The 19,482-nt window shown below is 40.5% G+C and overlaps 1 protein-coding gene across 4 annotated transcripts in view; it reads left to right on the top strand.

Annotated features, from left to right (window-relative positions):
* Nucleotides 1–19,482, top strand: part of LOC138966367 (uncharacterized) — a 101,206-nt gene that overhangs the window by 36,656 nt on the left and 45,068 nt on the right. For 2 of the 4 annotated variants that reach the window (XM_070338572.1, XM_070338571.1), the window contains exons 17-24: nucleotides 374–518; nucleotides 1,184–1,215; nucleotides 1,676–1,742; nucleotides 3,651–3,777; nucleotides 12,039–12,113; nucleotides 14,116–14,296; nucleotides 14,547–14,687; nucleotides 18,128–18,280. In XM_070338572.1, the coding sequence (XP_070194673.1) occupies nucleotides 374–518; nucleotides 1,184–1,215; nucleotides 1,676–1,742; nucleotides 3,651–3,777; nucleotides 12,039–12,113; nucleotides 14,116–14,296; nucleotides 14,547–14,687; nucleotides 18,128–18,280 (921 nt within the window). Of the gene's footprint in view, nucleotides 1–373; nucleotides 519–1,183; nucleotides 1,216–1,675; nucleotides 1,743–3,650; nucleotides 3,778–6,875; nucleotides 6,903–12,038; nucleotides 12,114–14,115; nucleotides 14,297–14,546; nucleotides 14,688–18,127; nucleotides 18,281–19,482 lie in introns of all 4 variants that reach the window. The other 2 variants (XM_070338574.1, XM_070338575.1) reach the window with 2 other exon arrangements.

Below are 19,482 nucleotides of genomic sequence, written 5' to 3'. Positions count from 1 at the left end.
TTTTGAAAAGGAGTTAAATTTGCAGAGGGTTAATATGAACAAAGAATCTTAAAAGCAAGACCTTCAATCAGAGGGTCTCAAAAGGGGGGTTCCAGTGTACAAACACTAAGAATTGTGTGCAATTGTGTGTGTGGGGTGGGGGGGGGGGGGAGGGGGAGGGAGGGAGAGAGGGACAGACAGACAGACAGACAGACAGACAGACAGACAGACAGACAAACAGAGGTGTTGTCCATATGTTTATGTTGGGACGGAGAGTGGAGATGGTACATTAGTACATAAAATGTTGCTTTTAAACAGTCTCTGATTCTTAGAACATAAAATATTGCTTTCAAACACAGTCTCTTTTATTTCGGAAATGACACTTTGGTTTCAGAGGTCCAGTGCTTTGCCAATGAAGGGAAACAAGACACCTGAGTGTATAGCCGAATACCTGTCCAAAGGAGTAGTCACTCCTGATGGTGAACCTCCTGCAGTTAATCCAAGAAAACCATCTGCCAAAGCTCGTGCTAGGTTTCCTCGTAAGTGTTGAAATACATGTTTCAAATTGAAAAATCATGATAGGTGAATGAATTATATGTTTTATAAAATAGAATACAAAGAAAATATGTGATATGGTATTTCATTAAAGGCATACTAACGCACTCCCGTGTTTACAAAGTGTAGTTTGCCCACAATCGATGTCAAACGCACCATAAGACCATATAATGACGATATGTCACCATGCGCGGACCATAATACATGCATTACAGCTTGTTCTAGCCTCTGAAAAAGTGAGGATGTCAACAAAGCCGCGGAGTTCTCTCCCTTGCATCAACGTTACATGTGTTGCCAAATCTATAAATAGGATGATCCAGATCAAAATGAAAATTCAAATATCTCAACATTTAAGGGGTCCTAGACCACAATATTTTGCAGGGAACTTAATTTAGCATGTCTCCAGCTGTTGGTAAAGCAATTAGCGTGTATAGTCATCGAGTACATATGGCTTTAAGTGTTCCATCCGTTAATCTATCTTATGTTTTGATCTTTAAAGTTTTCTGTTAATGCATTTTAATTAATGATGAGAATCTGAAAGTATACATGCAAATTGAAATTGGCATTTAGAAAATATTTGTATTGGTATATGTTTTGCATTTGAGACCGTGTTGAATGAGTAAAAGATATGGTTTTTTTAATTTTACAGATCTTGGGGACAAGTTGCTGCTTGGCCCTCAGGTAAAATGACTTGTTTGCAAATATCTGAAATAGAATTGCAAAAGAAATAATCTTATATTTTAATGCCACTTGTTTTCTCAACTCAGGCCAGTGTCCGCTTGAAAAAGATGTACAACGTTGTTAAACATTTCATACAAATAGTTGAAGAAAGAAAATATAGTGGATTGAATTGAAAGAAAGGGGAAATTGAGTTAGACGAGAAAAGAGAGAGAGAGAAAGAGAGAGAGAGAGAGAGAGAGAGAGAGAGAGAGAGAGAGAGAGAGAGAGAGAGAGAGAGAGAGAGAGAGAGAGAGTCCTTCCATTTACACTTCATGAAAGGGTGTGTACAGGAAAAAAAAAGTATCTCTACAATTATTAATAGATATACTTCTGTCTAAATAATTATTTCCAAAATCTTTACACCTCAAAATAAAGACCATTGACGTTAGAGATAAAGATTGAACCGAGATGTGATTTTCAGACGGTGGGCAAGATCCTCTCCTTACCGCAGCCTACAATGGCCCTGGTCATGATAGATGCTGTACCCGGTGAGTTCATTTTGCTTTTGTATGACTTGAAGTTTTCCACCAAACAGAAAATCCTGACTCAAATATGAGCCAAAGTCCTTAACATTGCGCTTTTCTTACTTGCATTAAGCTCCAAAACAAAAAGAAAGCACCACAGCAACCAGTTTTGGTAGATTCTTCGTCAAATATTTATCAGACAGTCGCTGAACTTCTTCAGGATGATCATTGAAGCTCTCCCAATCGCACAATGTGGCTTCAGTCAATGGGGGTAGGGGTTCAGCCTGATTGGGCGAAGTTGACTTTGTGAAGTCTACTTCATGACGCTCGTTGCACAAGCTTTGGCACTTAATTTTTGGACAAAAGACTCTGTGTAGTGTTCGCGGAGTCACAACTTTTGGTTCAATTCAGGACGGCCTTTAGGCTAAGTTAGATACTCATTGAATAGCAGCTCTGTCAACACATAGCAAGAGAACATAATAGCAAGGTCTTGCATCTATAACAGCTCCCAGAATCCGCAGATGTAGGCCAAGATTATGGTGAAAGGAGCAAGGGAGACAATCCCAACTAAGCTGCTATGGCAAGGGAAACAAGTGCACCACTCAGTTGCGCATGCTCCGCCGTCCCTTCCTGTTTTATGTGTGCCTTGTCTCAAAGCACCACATTTTCGCCTTTGATATTTAGAAAAGAACCTGAAGTGATCATTGGGGCAATGAACAAAATGAAAACAGGCCAGTACATGCCCAGGGTTATTTGCAGTAGCTACGCCCCCTCTTTTACGACATCCAACCCCCCCCCCCCCCTTTTTTTTTAAGAACCTCTATTTTGAGATTGTCTGTCCATGTTCTGTAAATTTACCACCATTTTAAGACTCTCTTCTTTTAAAAATCTGATTTTTCCAATTATTTTGAGGTCTTAAAAAGATGGAAGTATCACGGAGAGCAAGAATGCAGATTCATGTATACTTGCTTGATTGTTCTGCTGCAGAGCTTGTGAGGGCCTGCCGCTTAAAGGCACAGTAAGCCTCCCGTAAACCATCACAGATACTGTCAGGCTTTTACACACAGTACAAACACCCTTTCGTTTAAACACTCACCGCTTGAGAACATCCTAGGTGCCCTGCGTAAAGAGCGATCAATTTTCAAAGAATTTATTTTCGTGGACCCTCTGATCAGCAAATCAGGCGCCTCGTTTTGGTCTTAGAACTAATTTTTAAACTCTAGATAATAAATTGACAGCTTGTTACACAAACATTCTTAAATCATAAAAGAATTCTTTTTTCATCAAGACAAGATCAGTACAATTCGAAGTTTTGAAAGTTTGAAAAAAGAAAAGCCCGGAAACGTGTCTCGCAAACCGTCTTTCTAGTAGCAGACGACGGTTCTGCCTAGCGCCCGTTCCTCTGAACAGTCAACTGTCATCGCTCTAGTGCGTGTGAATCGCAGCCGTTTGTTGGGTTTAGATTCAGAGGTACACAATAATGTGCTAGCTATTGCAGATGAGCTTACAGCGAGTCCCATTGAAATCACAAACTGACGACTACATTGTGAAAAAAGGAAACTGGATCACACGGGATCACACGGGTTCACGATGGCTCAGGGGTAAGATAAACCACGCAAAAATAAATTCTTTGAAAATTGCTCGCTCTTTACGGAGGGCACCTAGGATGTTCAAAAGCTGTGAGTGTGTAAATGAAAGGGTGTTTGTACTGTGTGTAAAAGCCTGACAGTATCTGTGATGGTTTACGGGAGGCTTACTGTGGCTTTAAGTGATTAAAAAAAATGTTCTTGCTTTTACCAGTTTGGTCAAAGAAACTACAGTGTTTGTTTTGGTGTAAACAAAACTTTATTCATTTTTTTTTTATTGTGGCATGTACAATGTCTGGCCCTTAGGAATCTCACTCAAGCTTATTTTAAGCAATCCTTTTACCAGTTTTATCAGGAGCTGTAGAACACAAACAGAAGGAGGCTGAGAATCACTATACGTACGTCAACATGGATCAACTGGATTGGGACGGACACTTCACCCTGTGGAAACCTAAGGGTACTGTCGGTGACAAGTGAGTACCCATACCAGTCTTTTGTGTGTATGTGAAATATTGGTTTGAAGGAAGCTGAGTGTTTCGAGTAAAGCACCAGTCTTTTCAGTAGTCCTGGGTGCACGGTTTGCAGTTGTCTATTTGCTGTGAATTTGTGTGTGTGTTGTGAGAAATATTGGTTTGAAGGTAGCTAGAGTGTTTTGAGTAAAGCACCATTCTTTTCAGTATTCTTGGGTGCACTGTTTGCAGTTTTTTGCTTGCTGTGAATTTGTGTGTGTGTGAAATATTGGATTGAAAGAAACTGAGTGTTTCTGAATAAAGCACCAGTCTTTTCGGTAGTCTTGGGTGCACTGTTTGCAGTTTTCTGTCTGCTGTGAATTTAAGTGCTTGGGTGAAATATTGGTTTTAAAGTAGCTGAGTGTTTTGAGTAAAGCACCAATCTTTCCAATGGTCATGACATGCGTTTTCAGTTTTCGGTTTGCAGTGCTTGTCTGTGTGTGTGTATTTGAATTTTAGAAAAAAATCTAAGAAGCTGTTTAAAGAAAGAATGCATGCCACCTAATTATAATGAGTCTTTTTTAGGTATGTATTGGGACGAAGTGAAAGATACAAGTTCAGATTTGATTGCAATGTTTATCAATGGAGTTACCTTGTATCCATTTGAGATTAATGGCTCGGCAAAGTCGTATGCAGTGATTAAGTTAAAAAAGTTTACACATTTACTGTAAAATCTACCTGCGTTTCTAATCAGAGAATCAGGTCGATGCTGATTGATCTCTGATGATCCCGTGGGTTCTCAAGACAAAAAACGGCAGTAAACAAACAAAACAAACGTTTTTCTTCTTGATAATTTTAATTGTTATGCATGCATGCCTTTGCGTGCGTATATAATGTTCTTTTCACTGGGTGTTAGGGAGTTGCATGTTCTTGTCAAGTAGCAGGTGTAATAGAAATGTATTGTACAAAGCACATATGTTAAGCTCATTAGAGTTTTATTTCACATTCAATATTGTGGTTTATCAGTGCACTTTTGCATAGCGAGTACCCTAAAAACACATTGGACAGCACTCTTTTCATTGTTTTTCTCTCCGTTTTGATTTAATGTTTGCACTGTCTCCATGCACATTGGAAATAGGATTATTTCACATGTACAGTGTTAGGGGCAGGGATGTAGCTCAGTCGGTAGCGCGCTGGATTTGTATCCTGTTGGCCGCTGTCAGCGTGAGTTCGTCCCCACGTTCGGCGAGAGATTTATTTCTCAGAGTCAACTTTGTGTGCAGACTCTCCTCGGTGTCCAAACACCCTCGTGTGTCAGACATGGGACTGGTCCGAATTTTATCGGAATTCCGATATTTTCCTTAGCTCACAGACCATTCTTGAGATCGATGCAAATTCGTTGAGAAAAAAGGGGGGGGGGGGGGGGGGGGTGGTGGTATGAACCGTTCAGCTGAAGCTGTCTGCCTCTGAAGTCAGTGCATTCGTACCCCAGCACTCGCGTGAACCCATAGCAGTATCATGGGTCGCGTTTGATTGGCTGTCGATCTCCGACGATTATCGCCTAGGCCTAATTATTCACCGATGGCGGTTTCCGGGTTGTTTTGATTGGCTGCCAATCTCCAAAGGCCGAAGGTGAAAAAGGTAGCATCATGGCGTCTGGATTCCGTATTGTTTTGTCGGCTGTGGAAGCTCTTACGATCGACGACCAAAGTGTGAAAAACAAGTGGAAAGCCAACTGGCTGTCAAAAGAAGTGACTGCCATTATCAACAAGAAAGAAAGGCGCCAGCTCATTGGCGACAGTATCGCCAAGATATCCATTCCCGGTCAGGCCGTGTGCACGTGGTGCGACAACGGCCACTGCGTGGTGAAATACGGACTTGGTGGAAAAAATGTGTTGGTTCTGAAAGTTTTCAAGTAAGTTTTGTGTGTGTGTGATTGTTATAAATTACACTTTTGTTTAAAATGCTAAAACATATTATTCTTGTGGTTTTTATAGCTTTTTTAAAAGGTATGATCCAATTTTTTGCTATCAGGAGAGGCCCCAAAATGGCCTTTATAATTCTAACATTCATTTGCCCCCCTGAACCCCCTACCGGGGCGTTGCCCCTGGACCCCACTTTCCTACTTTTGGAACATTTGCTGGTCTCATGTCTGGTGTGTACACGCAAGCACAAGACCAAGTGCGCATGAAAAAGATCCTGTAATCCATGTCAGAGTTCGGTGGGTTATAGAAACACGAAAATACCCAGCATGCTTCCTCCGAAAAACGGCGTATGGCTGCCTAAATGGCGGGGTAAAAAACGGTCATACACGTAAAATTCCACTCGTGCAAAAAACACGAGTGTACGAGGGAGTTTCAGACCACGAACGAAGAAGAAGAAGAATGTACAGTGTTTTCATTTGTACCAAATACTTGTACTGGTACCTACCCACATACAGCCCTAAAATTCAAGGTATTTGAGAAAGTATGCAACCCCCAAAATAAGACAAGCAAACAAAAAACACCCCATCCCAGGCAGTCACAAAAAAACCTCAGCCAATCGAACAACTAACAAGCTAGAGACTAACGTCACCACATACCAGTTCAGAGACATCCTGCTTGCTGCCGCGCGGGCAGAGAAAATGTTCCCTCTTCATCTTCACCGCGCTGGCAGCAAAACCCCTCACGCGGTGGTGTTTTCAGACAGGCCAGACACAGGTTGTCCCAGAGGTGATACCACCATTTATCACCATCAAAACATCAACAAGGACAATATGAAGAAAAAAAACATTTACACACACTTAACCCCTTCACTGCCACAGTATAACAGCATTATCCGAACGGTCTATGGGAAAGAACTGTGTTTAGAACCCCTACAAGTACTTGGACAGTGGTTACCTCCCATTTAGTTTTCAGAAATGTCCTGAAATGTTGTTGACACAAATCCCACGTATGAGATACGGATATGGGCGTAGGACAAACCGAAAATGACCACGTATTACATACGGGGTGGGCAGTGAAGGGGTTAATGACATGCAAGCATGCATGCACAGGCACAAATGCAGACACACACACACATAGAGATAATTCCAGTATTTGTTCAATTAGTGTGTGCCTTAAAATTTTACATTGTATTTTCAGCGAGACATCATGCACTGATTTTGAGAGGTAGAATTTCTTTCAAATGTACAATAGCTCTGTCAAAATGTATTTTAATTAAATTCTTGAGATGTAGAATCAATGTAGTCATCTCAAACTCTTGTGTATGTAGTTATGGGCCTCAGAGTTCATCTAGTGTAAAGGCAGTAATCCATAACTATTCAAAGTTATACTGCTGTGTATCTAACCTCAACATCACTAATATTTTGTAATGATGCCTCTTATGCTTAACATTTTGTTGGCGGTGATAATAGGAAAGACAACCCAGCAGATTTGAAGCAAATATTTTTGCAGTCTCAGTTTTTGTAACTCAAGTATATGTACATTGGAACCCCCCTTTTAAGACATCTACAAATCTGAGAAAATCGGGTCTTAAAAAAATGAGGGAGTCAGTGGGGGGTCTGGGCGGGGATGTAGCTCAGTCGGTAGCGCGCTGGATTTGTATCCAGTTGGCCGCTGTCAGTGTGAGTTCGTCCCCACGTTCGGCGAGAGATTTATTTCTCAGAGTCAACTTTGTGTGCAGACTCTCCTCGGTGTCCGAACACCCCCCGTGTGTACACGCAAGCACAAGACCAAGTGCGCACGGAAAAGATCCTGTAATCCATGTCAGAGTTCGGTGGGTTATAGAAACACGAAAATACCCAGCATGCTTCCTCCGAAAACGGCGTATGGCTGCCTAAATGGCGGGATAAAAAACGGTCATACACGTGAAATTCCACTCGTGCAAAAAACACGAGTGTACGTGGGAGTTTCAGCCCACGAACGCAGAAGAAGAAGAAGTGGGGGGTCTTACAATGGGGGTTCCACCGTATAACTTTACTGTCTCTTCACTTTACTGTCTCTTCACTTTACTGTCTCTTCACTTTGCTGTCTCTTCACTTTGCTGTCTCTTCACTTTGCTGTCTCTTCACTTTACTGTCTCTTCACTTTACTGTCTCTTCACTTTGCTGTCTCTTCACTTTACTGTCTCTTCACTTTGCTGTCTCTTCACTTTGCTGTCTCTTCACTTTGCTGTCTCTTCACTTTACTGTCTCTTCACTTTACTGTCTCTTCACTTTACTGTCTCTTCACTTTACTGTCACTTCACTTTGCTGTCTCTTCACTTTACTGTCTCTTCACTTTACTGTCTCTTCACTTTACTGTCTCTTCACTTTACTGTCTCTTCACTTTACTGTCACTTCACTTTACTGTCTCTTCACTTTACTGTCTCTTCACTTTACTGTCTCTTCACTTTACTGTCTCTTCACTTTGCTGTCTCTTCACTTTGCTGTCTCTTCACTTTACTGTCTCTTCACTTTACTGTCTCTTCACTTTGCTGTCTCTTCACTTTGCTGTCTCTTCACTTTACTGTCTCTTCACTTTACTGTCTCTTCACTTTGCTGTCTCTTCACTTTGCTGTCTCTTCACTTTGCTGTCTCTTCACTTTACTGTCTCTTCACTTTACTGTCTCTTCACTTTGCTGTCTCTTCACTTTACTGTCTCTTCACTTTGCTGTCTCTTCACTTTACTGTCTCTTCACTTTGCTGTCTCTTCACTTTGCTGTCTCTTCACTTTACTGTCTCTTCACTTTACTGTCTCTTCACTTTGCTGTCTCTTCACTTTGCTGTCTCTTCACTTTGCTGTCTCTTCACTTTACTGTCTCTTCACTTTACTGTCTCTTCACTTTGCTGTCTCTTCACTTTACCGTCTCTTCACTTTGCTGTCTCTTCACTTTACTGTCTCTTCACTTTGCTGCTGTCTCTTCACTTTACTGTCTCTTCACTTTGCTGTCTCTTCACTTTGCTGTCTCTTCACTTTACTGTCTCTTCACTTTACTGTCTCTTCACTTTACTGTCTCTTCACTTTACTGTCACTTCACTTTGCTGTCTCTTCACTTTACTGTCACTTCACTTTGCTGTCTCTTCACTTTGCTGTCTCTTCACTTTACTGTCTCTTCACTTTACTGTCTCTTCACTTTACTGTCTCTTCACTTTGCTGTCTCTTCACTTTACTGTCTCTTCACTTTGCTGTCTCTTCACTTTACTGTCTCTTCACTTTACTGTCTCTTCACTTTACTGTCTCTTCACTTTGCTGTTCTCTTCACTTTGCTGTCTCTTCACTTTACTGTCTCTTCACTTTACTGTCTCTTCACTTTACTGTCTCTTCACTTTACTGTCACTTCACTTTACTGTCTCTTCACTTTACTGTCACTTCACTTTGCTGTCTCTTCACTTTACTGTCACTTCACTTTGCTGTCTCTTCACTTTGCTGTCTCTTCACTTTACTGTCTCTTCACTTTACTGTCTCTTCACTTTACTGTCTCTTCACTTTACTGTCTCTTCACTTTACTGTCTCTTCACTTTACTGTCTCTTCACTTTACTGTCTCTTCATTTTACTGTCTCTTCACTTTACTGTCTCTTCACTTTACTGTCATTTCACTTTGCTGTCTCTTCACTTTGCTGTCTCTTCACTTTGCTGTCTCTTCACTTTGCTGTCTCTTCACTTTGCTGTCTCTTCACTTTGCTGTCTCTTCACTTTGCTGTCTCTTCACTTTACTGTCTCTTCACTTTGCTGTCTCTTCACTTTACTGTCTCTTCACTTTGCTGTCTCTTCACTTTACTGTCTCTTCACTTTTACTGTCTCTTCACTTTACTGTCTCTTCACTTTACTGTCTCTTCACTTTGCTGTCTCTTCACTTTACTGTCTCTTCACTTTGCTGTCTCTTCACTTTGCTCTATCTTCACTTTGCTGTCTCTTCACTTTACTGTCTCTTCACTTTGCTGTCTCTTCACTTTGCTGTCTCTTCACTTTGCTGTCTCTTCACTTTGCTGTTTACTGTCTCTTCACTTTACTGTTCTCTTCACTTTGCTGTCTCTTCACTTTCCTGTCTCTTCACTTTACTGTCTCTTCACTTTACTGTCTCTTCACTTTGCTGCTGTCTCTTCACTTTGCTGTCACTTCACTTTACTGTCTCTTCACTTTGCTGTCTCTTCACTTTACTGTCTCTTCACTTTGCTGTCTCTTCACTTTGCTGTCTCTTCACTTTACTGTCTCTTCACTTTGCTGTCTCTTCACTTTACTGTCTCTTCACTTTGCTGTCTCTTCACTTTACTGTCTCTTCACTTTACTGTCTCTTCACTTTGCTGTCTCTTCACTTTACTGTCTCTTCACTTTACTGTCACTTCACTTTACTGTCTCTTCACTTTACTGTCTCTTCACTTTACTGTCTCTTCACTTTACTGTCTCTTCACTTTACTGTCATTTCACTTTGCTGTCTCTTCACTTTGCTGTCTCTTCACTTTGCTGTCTCTTCACTTTACTGTCTCTTCACTTTACTGTCACTTCACTTTACTGTCTCTTCACTTTACTGTCTCTTCACTTTGCTGTCTCTTCACTTTGCTGTCTCTTCACTTTACTGTCTCTTCACTTTACTGTCTCTTCACTTTACTGTCTCTTCACTTTACTGTCTCTTCACTTTACTGTCTCTTCACTTTACTGTCTCTTCACTTTGCTGTCTCTTCACTTTACTGTATCTTCACTTTACTGTCTCTTCACTTTACTGTCTCTTCACTTTGCTGTCTCTTCACTTTGCTGTCTCTTCACTTTGCTGTCTCTTCACTTTGCTGTCTCTTCACTTTACTGTCTCTTCACTTTACTGTCTCTTCACTTTGCTGTCTCTTCACTTTGCTGTCTCTTCACTTTACTGTCTCTTCACTTTGCTGTCTCTTCACTTTACTGTCTCTTCACTTTACTGTCTCTTCACTTTACTGTCTCTTCACTTTGCTGTCTCTTCACTTTACTGTCTCTTCACTTTGCTGTCTCTTCACTTTGCTGTCTCTTCACTTTGCTGTCTCTTCACTTTGCTGTCTCTTCACTTTGCTGTCTCTTCACTTTACTGTCTCTTCACTTTACTGTCTCTTCACTTTGCTGTCTCTTCACTTTGCTGTCTCTTCACTTTACTGTCTCTTCACTTTGCTGTCTCTTCACTTTGCTGTCTCTTCACTTTACTGTCTCTTCACTTTACTGTCTCTTCACTTTGCTGTCTCTTCACTTTACTGTCTCTTCACTTTGTTGTCTCTTCACTTTACTGTCTCTTCACTTTACTGTCTCTTCACTTTGCTGTCTCTTCACTTTGCTGTCTCTTCACTTTGCTGTCTCTTCACTTTACTGTCTCTTCACTTTGCTGTCTCTTCACTTTGCTGTCTCTTCACTTTACTGTCTCTTCACTTTACTGTCTCTTCACTTTGCTGTCTCTTCACTTTGCTGTCTCTTCACTTTCCTGTCTCTTCACTTTACTGTCTCTTCACTTTGCTGTCTCTTCACTTTACTGTCTCTTCACTTTGCTGTCTCTTCACTTTGCTGTCTCTTCACTTTACTGTCTCTTCACTTTGCTGTCTCTTCACTTTACTGTCTCTTCACTTTACTGTCTCTTCACTTTGCTGTCTCTTCACTTTACTGTCTCTTCACTTTGCTGTCTCTTCACTTTGCTGCTGTCTCTTCACTTTGCTGTCTCTTCACTTTACTGTCTCTTCACTTTGCTGTCTCTTCACTTTACTGTCTCTTCACTTTGCTGTCTCTTCACTTTGCTGTCTCTTCACTTTACTGTCTCTTCACTTTACTGTCTCTTCACTTTGCTGTCTCTTCACTTTGCTGTCTCTTCACTTTGCTGTCTCTTCACTTTACTGCTGTCTCTTCACTTTACTGTCTCTTCACTTTACTGTCTCTTCACTTTACTGTCTCTTCACTTTGCTGTCTCTTCACTTTACTGTCTCTTCACTTTGCTGTCTCTTCACTTTGCTGTCTCTTCACTTTGCTGTCTCTTCACTTTGCTGTCTCTTCACTTTGCTGTCTCTTCACTTTACTGTCTCTTCACTTTGCTGTCTCTTCACTTTGCTGTCTCTTCACTTTGCTGTCTCTTCACTTTGCTGCTGTCTCTTCACTTTACTGTCTCTTCACTTTACTGTCTCTTCACTTTGCTGTAGTTTGATACTAATTGGTGATGTGTGTGTTTTCTTGATAGTTTAATACTGTGTAGCTTTGTAATGGTTAATTGAGGTTTTTTTTTATAATCTTCTCGTACTTTTCAATTGTTGCCTTACTTTTACCAGGAAATAGGAAGCACAACAACAGTGTACAACCATATTTGGTCCTTTCATACCTTTTAGAATCTTCCTCAATGGTGATGCCCCTTTGACTCGTCCAACAATGAAACCAGGCATATGTGTTTATAAGAAAAAACAGTTGGTATTTCATTCATTTATGTTTGATTTTTTTTTAGCTTGATTCAAAGGCGGGCATGGTACATACTGTTGTGGCTGGTTTACATTTATCTGTTATGCTTAGTAGTTTGTTTTTGTTTGTTTTTGAGTCAGTTATTCATACAAATTTACATAGCATTGTATATGTGAACTGAAATTAGGCTCTGTTGGTTTCTGAATTTTGCTTTTGATTTGTTGAAATTTATTTTTTGTATTTTGAAGAATTTTGCCTGATCATCAGGTTTCATTAGGGTATGCAAAACTGAATTTGTGTGTGTGTGTGTGTGTGTGTGTGTGTGTGTGTGTGTGTGTGTGTGTGTGTGTGTGTGTGTACATTTGTGTGTATGTGTGTGTGTGTGTGTGTGTGTGTGTGTGTGTGTGTGTGTGTGTGTGTGTGTGTTTGCCATCTGCAAGTGTACAATTTAATACATTTTAATGTTGATATGCATGTCTGCATTCATTTGTTTGAGAACAGTGTCTGTGTGCTACTGCAATGATGAACGTTTCAGTACTGAGCTTCAAAATAAAGGAATGATAGTTTTCTTTAATGCAGCTTAATTATAGGAGTGATGAAGAGGCATTCAAAACGAAACAAAGCTTTGTGCAGCTTTTTTTTTATTTGTGATTAGTCCAGGTAATGTCACAGAAAAAAATCTAGCAATTAAAGAACCTTTTATTTATTCTGGATAAAAATGCAGGCATTTGATGATTTATTCATTTTTTTTATTACATTTAGTCAAGTTTTGACTAAATGTTTTAACATAGAGGGGGGAATCGAGACGAGGGTCGTGGTGTATGTGCGTGTGTGTGTGTGTGTGTGTGTGTCTGTCTGTGTGTGTGTGTGTGTAGAGCGATTCAGACTAAACTACTGGGCCAATCTTTATGAAATTTGACATGAGAGTTCCTGGGTATGATATCCTCAGACGTTTTTTTCATTTTTTTGATAAATGTCTTTGATGACGTCATATCCGGCTTTTCGTGAAAGTTGAGGCGGCACTGTCACGCCCTCATTTTTCAACCAAATTGGTTGAAATTTTGGTCAAGTAATCTTCGACGAAGCCCGGACTTTGGTATTGCATTTCAGCGTGGTGGCTTAAAAATTAATTAATGACTTTGGTCATTAAAAATCTGAAAATTGTAAAAAAAATTTTTTTTTTATAAAACGATTCAAATTTACGTTCATCTTATTCTCCATCATTTGCTGATTCCAAAAACATATAAATATGTTATATTTGGATTTACAACAAGCTCTGAAAATTAAATATATAAAAATTATTATCAATTTTTTTTTTCGAAATCAATTTAAAAACACTTTCATCTTATTCCTTGTCGGTTCCTGATTCCAAAAACATATAGATATGATATGTTTGGATTAAAAACACGCTCAGAAAGTTAAAACGAAGAGAGGTACAGAAAAGCGTGCTATCCTTCTCAGCGCAACGAATACCCCGCTCTTCTTGTCAATTCCACTGGCACTGCCTTTGCCACGGGCGGTGGAGTGACGATGCTACGAGTATACGGTCTTGCTGCGTTGCGTTGCGTTCAGTTTCATTCTGTGAGTTCGACAGCTACTTGACTAAATGTTGTATTTTCGCCTTACGCGACTTGTTAGGGATTAGCTCAGGTAATGTCGCACAAAAAAGTCCAGCAACTGAAGACCTGTTCATCTTGCAAAGTCTTGTTAACAATGCAGGTACATGTTCATTGTTTGGCAAGGTTTTAAACCAATATAAACTTTTTTTCACACCCAAGCAAAAGGGTACAAAACACTAATGCCTTCAACCCAACTATTCATTGTAGCAAATGTAAAATGCCGACATATTGGTGAGTGAATTTTGGAGTTCTCTAAATTTCTAACAAACCATTGTAAGAAACGAATAAAATCTTTGCTTACCAAGACAAAGACAGAACAAATCCAGTATCAACATTTTAATTTGCGATTTTGTGTTTTAGAATTTTAACACATCATTTTTTTGTGACGCAGGTACACACTGCAAGCAGCAGACGTCTTTAAAAGAGAAGCGTTTGACACATACCGACCTGGCACTTCTGAGAACGCACATGTGCGGAAACTGCAGATGGTCTCCACGCCCCTTATTTACACACACACTCCTCGCCAGCACGTCTTTGTACAAAGTGTATCTACTCCTGGCCATAAATCTAGGGTAGGTCTTGCATGTCTCTGTGCGGTGACGCTTAATTTCTCTTCTCATGGATAAGTCTTCCGGCTAACTGTTACAATTTTTTGTATGGATACAGTCGAACCTGTTTATAACGACCGCCAAATTGAGACCAACCAAAATGGTCCTTAAAAGAGGAGTTCAACTGTAGCCGAGTGAACTGCTCATTCTTCTTCCGATGCAGAACAGTTTTCTCCTTGGATATTATCTTCACTATAAACCCTTGTTGTTACAGGCACGTCGACCACAGCGCCCTCTGTCCTCAGTGTACAAGGAACGCCTCAAGCTTTCCCTGGACCTGAGTCGCAGAGCCAAGTCAGCAGGCGCATCTCGATCTTTTGCAGCCGTTTATGGCTCCAAGATCTCCACGCCAAAGGTAATTATTCATCTTCTTCTTCTTTTTATATTTAGTCAAGTTTTGACTAAATATTTTAACGTAGAGGGGGGAATCGAGACGAGGGTCGTGGTGTATGTGTGTGTGTGTGTGTGTGTGTGTGTGTGTCTGTCTGTCTGTCTGTCTGTGTGTGTGTGTAGAGCGATTCAGACTAAACTACTGGACCGATCTTTATGAAATTTGACATGAGAGTTCCTGGGTATGAAATCCCCGAACGTTTTTTTCATTTTTTTGATAAATGTCTTTGATGACGTCATATCCGGCTTTTCGTGAAAGTTGAGGCGGCACTGTCACGCCCTCATTTTTCAACCAAATTGGTTCAAATTTTGGTCAAGTAATCTTCGACGAAGCCCGGGGTTCGGTATTGCATTTCAGCTTGGTGGCTTAAAAATTAATTAATGACTTTGGTCATTAAAAATCGGAAAATTGTAAAAAAAAATTAAAATTTATAAAACGATCCAAATTTACGTTTATCTTATTCTCCATCATTTGCTGATTCCAAAAACATATAAATATGTTATATTCGGATTAAAAACAAGCTGTGAAAATTAAATATATAAAAATTATTATCAAAATTTTTTTTTCGAAATCAATTTAAAAACACTTTCATCTTATTCCTTGTCGGTTCCTGATTCCAAAAATATATAGATATGATATGTTTGGATTAAAAACACGCTCAGAAAGTTAAAACAAAGAGAGGTACAGAAAAGCGTGCTATCCTTCTTAGCGCAACTACTACCCCGCTCTTCTTGTCAATTTCACTGCCTTTGCCACGGGCGGTGGACTGACGATGCTACGAGTATACGGTCTTGCTGAAAAATGGCAGCTACTTGACTAAATATTGTATTTTCGCCTTACGCGACTTGTTTACATTTAGTCAAGTTTTGACTAAATGTTTTAACGTAGAGGGGGAATCGAGTCGAGGGTCGTGGTGTATGTGTGTGTGTGTGTGTGTGTGTGTGTGTGTGTGTGTGTGTGTGTGTGTGTGTGTGTGTGTGTGTGTGTTTGTCTGTGTTTGTCTGTGTGTGTGTGTGTGTGTAGAGTGATTCAGACTAAACTACTGGACCGATCTTTATGAAATTTGACATGAGAGTTCCTGGGAATGATATCCCCGGACGTTTTTGACTCACATGCGAAGCAAAAGTGAGTCTATGTACTCACCCGAGTCGTCTGTCCGTCCGTCCCCCCCGTCCGTCCGGCCGGCCGTCCGTCCGGAAAACTTTAACGTTGGATATTTCTTGGACACTATTCAGTCTATCAGTACCAAATTTGGCAAGATGGTGTATGATGACAGGGCCCCAAAAAACATACACAGCATCTTGACCTTGCTTCAAGGTCAAGGTCGCAGGGGCCATAAATGTTGTCTAAAAAACAGCTATTTTTCACATTTTTCCCATTTTCTCTGAAGTTTTTGAGATTGAATACCTCACCTATATATGATATATAGGGCAAAGTAAGCCCCATCTTTTGATACCAGTTTGGTTTACCTTGCTTCAAGGTCAAGGTCACAGGAGCTCTTCAAAGTTGGATTGTATACATATTTTGAAGTGACCTTGACCCTGAACTATGGAAGATAACTGTTTCAAACTTAAAAATTATGTGGGGCACATGTTATGCTTTCATCATGAGACACATTTGGTCACATATGATCAAGGTCAAGGTCACTTTGACCCTTATGAAATGTGACCAAAATAAGGTAGTGAACCACTAAAAGTGACCATATCTCACCGTAGAAAGAGCCAATAAGCACCATTGTACTTCCTATGTCTTGAATTAACAGCTTTGTGTTGCATGACCTTGGATGACCTTGACCTTGGTCAAGCATGTGAGTCGTATGGGCTTTGCCCTTCTTGTTTTAATTTTTTCGATAAATGTCTTTGATGACATCATATCCGGCTTTTTGTAAAAGTTGAGGCGGCACAGTCACACCCTCATTTTTCAATCAATTGATTGAAATTTTGGTACAGCAATCTTTGACGAAGGCCGGACTTTGGTATTGCATTTTAGCTTGGTGGCTTACAAAATAATTTATGAAGTTAGTCATTAAAAATCGGAAACTTGTCATTAACATTTTTTTTTTTTAAACGATCCAAAAACAATTTCATCTTACTCTTTGTCATTTTCTGATTCCAAAAACATATACATATGTTATATTTGGATTACAAACAAGCTCTGACAATTAAAAATATGAAAATTATGATTAAAATTAGTTGTCCGAAATCGATTTAGAAACAATTTCATCTTATTCCCTATCGGTCCCTGATTCCAAAAACATATTGATATGATATGTTTGGATTAAAAACAAACTCAGTACGCTAAAAAGAATAGAGATACAGAAAAGCGTGTTATCCTACTCAGCGTGACCATTACCGCACTTTTCTGGCTTGTCGATTTCACTGCCTTTGCCCCGTCGCGATATAACCTTCGTGGTTGAAAACGACGTTAAACACCAAATAAAGAAAGAAAGACTGCCTTTGCCACGAGCGGTGGACTGACGAAACTACGAGTATGCGGTCTTGGTGAAAAAATGCAGTGTGTTCAGTCTCATTTTGTGAGTTCGAAAGCTTGACTAAATGTTGTTATTTCGCCTTACGCGACTTGTTTCTTCTTATACTTTCATGAGCAGAAACTCTCACATACATGTGTGTTTATTATACACGAGTGGGGTTTATTTAGGCAGTCATACTCCGATTCCAGGGAATCAAAAAGGGTGTTTTAATATTTTTACGGATGTTGCAAGGATATTTTTCTTCAGCTAAGTTGCTGAATGGGTCATCAAAGATTCAACAATTTACTGAAGTTTAAAACTGCATGTCCTTGACCGTGAAAAACAGTGGGCAGTTTAAAAGGAGTTGCAGCGTTTGGCTGACTGCTGGAGCCAGACGACATCCCTCGTGTCAGTAGTTTGTGTGATGATACATGTATTATGCAAATGCAAATGTTGAAATACTGAAGTAGCATGTTATAAATGTATTTAAGTTTCGTGAGAGCTCTGTTGCATTAGTTTTTAGTTTGTTCAGAGTGTTGAAAGTTAGCCCTAAGATATGGAATTTTGACTTTTTTTTTTAACATCGATATATTATACGGGGAGGAAATCAAAACCAGCCTAAGAAGTTTTGGCTTACTGGGCTAAATTCAATTCCATAGAACGAGAAGTAGGCGGGGAATTACGCCCTAGCCTCCTGCAGTCTGCCACATTATTGCATTTGTTTTTAGCTACTGTTGAACCTCTCTATAATGACTACCCAAGTGACCGACCAAAAGGGGTCATTTTAGACTAATAGTTGCTATTAAAAGGTGAACTATGTTGAAAAAACAAAGTCGTTTGGTGTAGTCGCTGTGGGCAGGTGGTCGTTATGGCCAGGTGGTCTCCAAGGCAGGTGTGACTGTATTAGAGACATCTTCTGTCATTATCTTTACAGAGCCAGAGAGGCTCATCAGTGGTTGTGGACCCAATCACAGGGATGCGGGTGGATCTGCAAGGCATTAATAGGGACAGCAGCAATTCATTTGCTCCAAGTTCTGGTCGTTTTGCTGCTCCAGCTGTCTCCCTGCACTCCCATCGCAGTGCTCCGGTGAGTCTTGGGAAAAAGGTGTGTGTGTGTGTGTGTGTGTGTGTGTGTGTGTGGGGGGGGGGGGGGGGTTGGTAGTGTGCATGCGGTGGGTGGGTGTTGAGTATGTGTGTGTTTGTGTGTGTATTTGTGTGAGGGGGGGGGGGGGTGGGGGGGGGGGGAGTTGTTATTGAGTGTCTGGATCTGGGATACCCACTAGTTGTTGCTTGGGGGGTATATGCATCACAGGAGCCGATTTTGGTTATACGTGACAGGTGGTGTCAGACCTCTTCATACATGGTCATATTTTTCAGTCCCAGAAAATGTCTATAAACAGCCTGATGTTAACCATTCCTTTGTAAAAGTAACAAAAGGAGGCTGACAAATTTGGTCCTGACTTTTAAACATGCTGGTGTACTGCTCATGAAAAAATTGTAAGATGATTCCAGGAGATGATCGATTGTCTTTGCCAAGCCAGACGTGCTTGACTAGAAAGTCATGCTTGGTTGACTTAGATACTGATTAGTATCTGGTTAGTGTCAGCCTTTTTGGCCAGTTAAGGACTGACTGACTATTAGGGTTTAACGTCCTCGTAGACCAACTGGTCTATATTGGGACAGGTATTGGTAATACGCTGAAGATATGGTGTGATACTTTGATTCGAACAAGCCCGCTGTGGCTGTCTTCTTCGACACACCAGCATTGGGTTTGTCTCGTCAAAGTATCGAAATACGATCATGATAATCAGAGACGAGAGATGATGCATGCGTGTCTTTGTGTTTTCCAAGCCCTGAGACTTTCGCTGTGAACGTGGGATCTTTTTCGTGCACATGTGTGCACACGGTGGTGTTCGGACACCGAAGAGAGTCTGCACAAAGTTGACTCCGAGAAATAAATCTCTCGCCGAACGTGGGGATCGAACCCACGCTGATAGCGACCAACTGGCTACAAAGCCAGCGCGCTACCAACTGAGCTACGTCCCCGCCCCCCAGTTAAGGACCACATAATTACCAATTACTGTTAAGAGAATGACAAGATCATCGATATGTTAGCAGCTGTTAGTATAAGACCTATTTTGCCTTCTTGCGCCTAGCAGCTGCTATAACCACGTGAGAAAATGTATGAACTATGATAAACTGTGTAATTTTGTTTTGATTTGAGAGAGAGAGAGAGAGCGTGTGTGTGTTCAAAGCAGTATTTTCAGGGGTTACTGTTTCGCATTTTAG

Source organism: Littorina saxatilis, linkage group LG5 (assembly GCF_037325665.1).
Source record: "Littorina saxatilis isolate snail1 linkage group LG5, US_GU_Lsax_2.0, whole genome shotgun sequence".
NCBI lineage: Eukaryota > Metazoa > Mollusca > Gastropoda > Littorinimorpha > Littorinidae > Littorina > Littorina saxatilis.
This window is presented reverse-complemented; position numbering and strand designations above follow the sequence as displayed.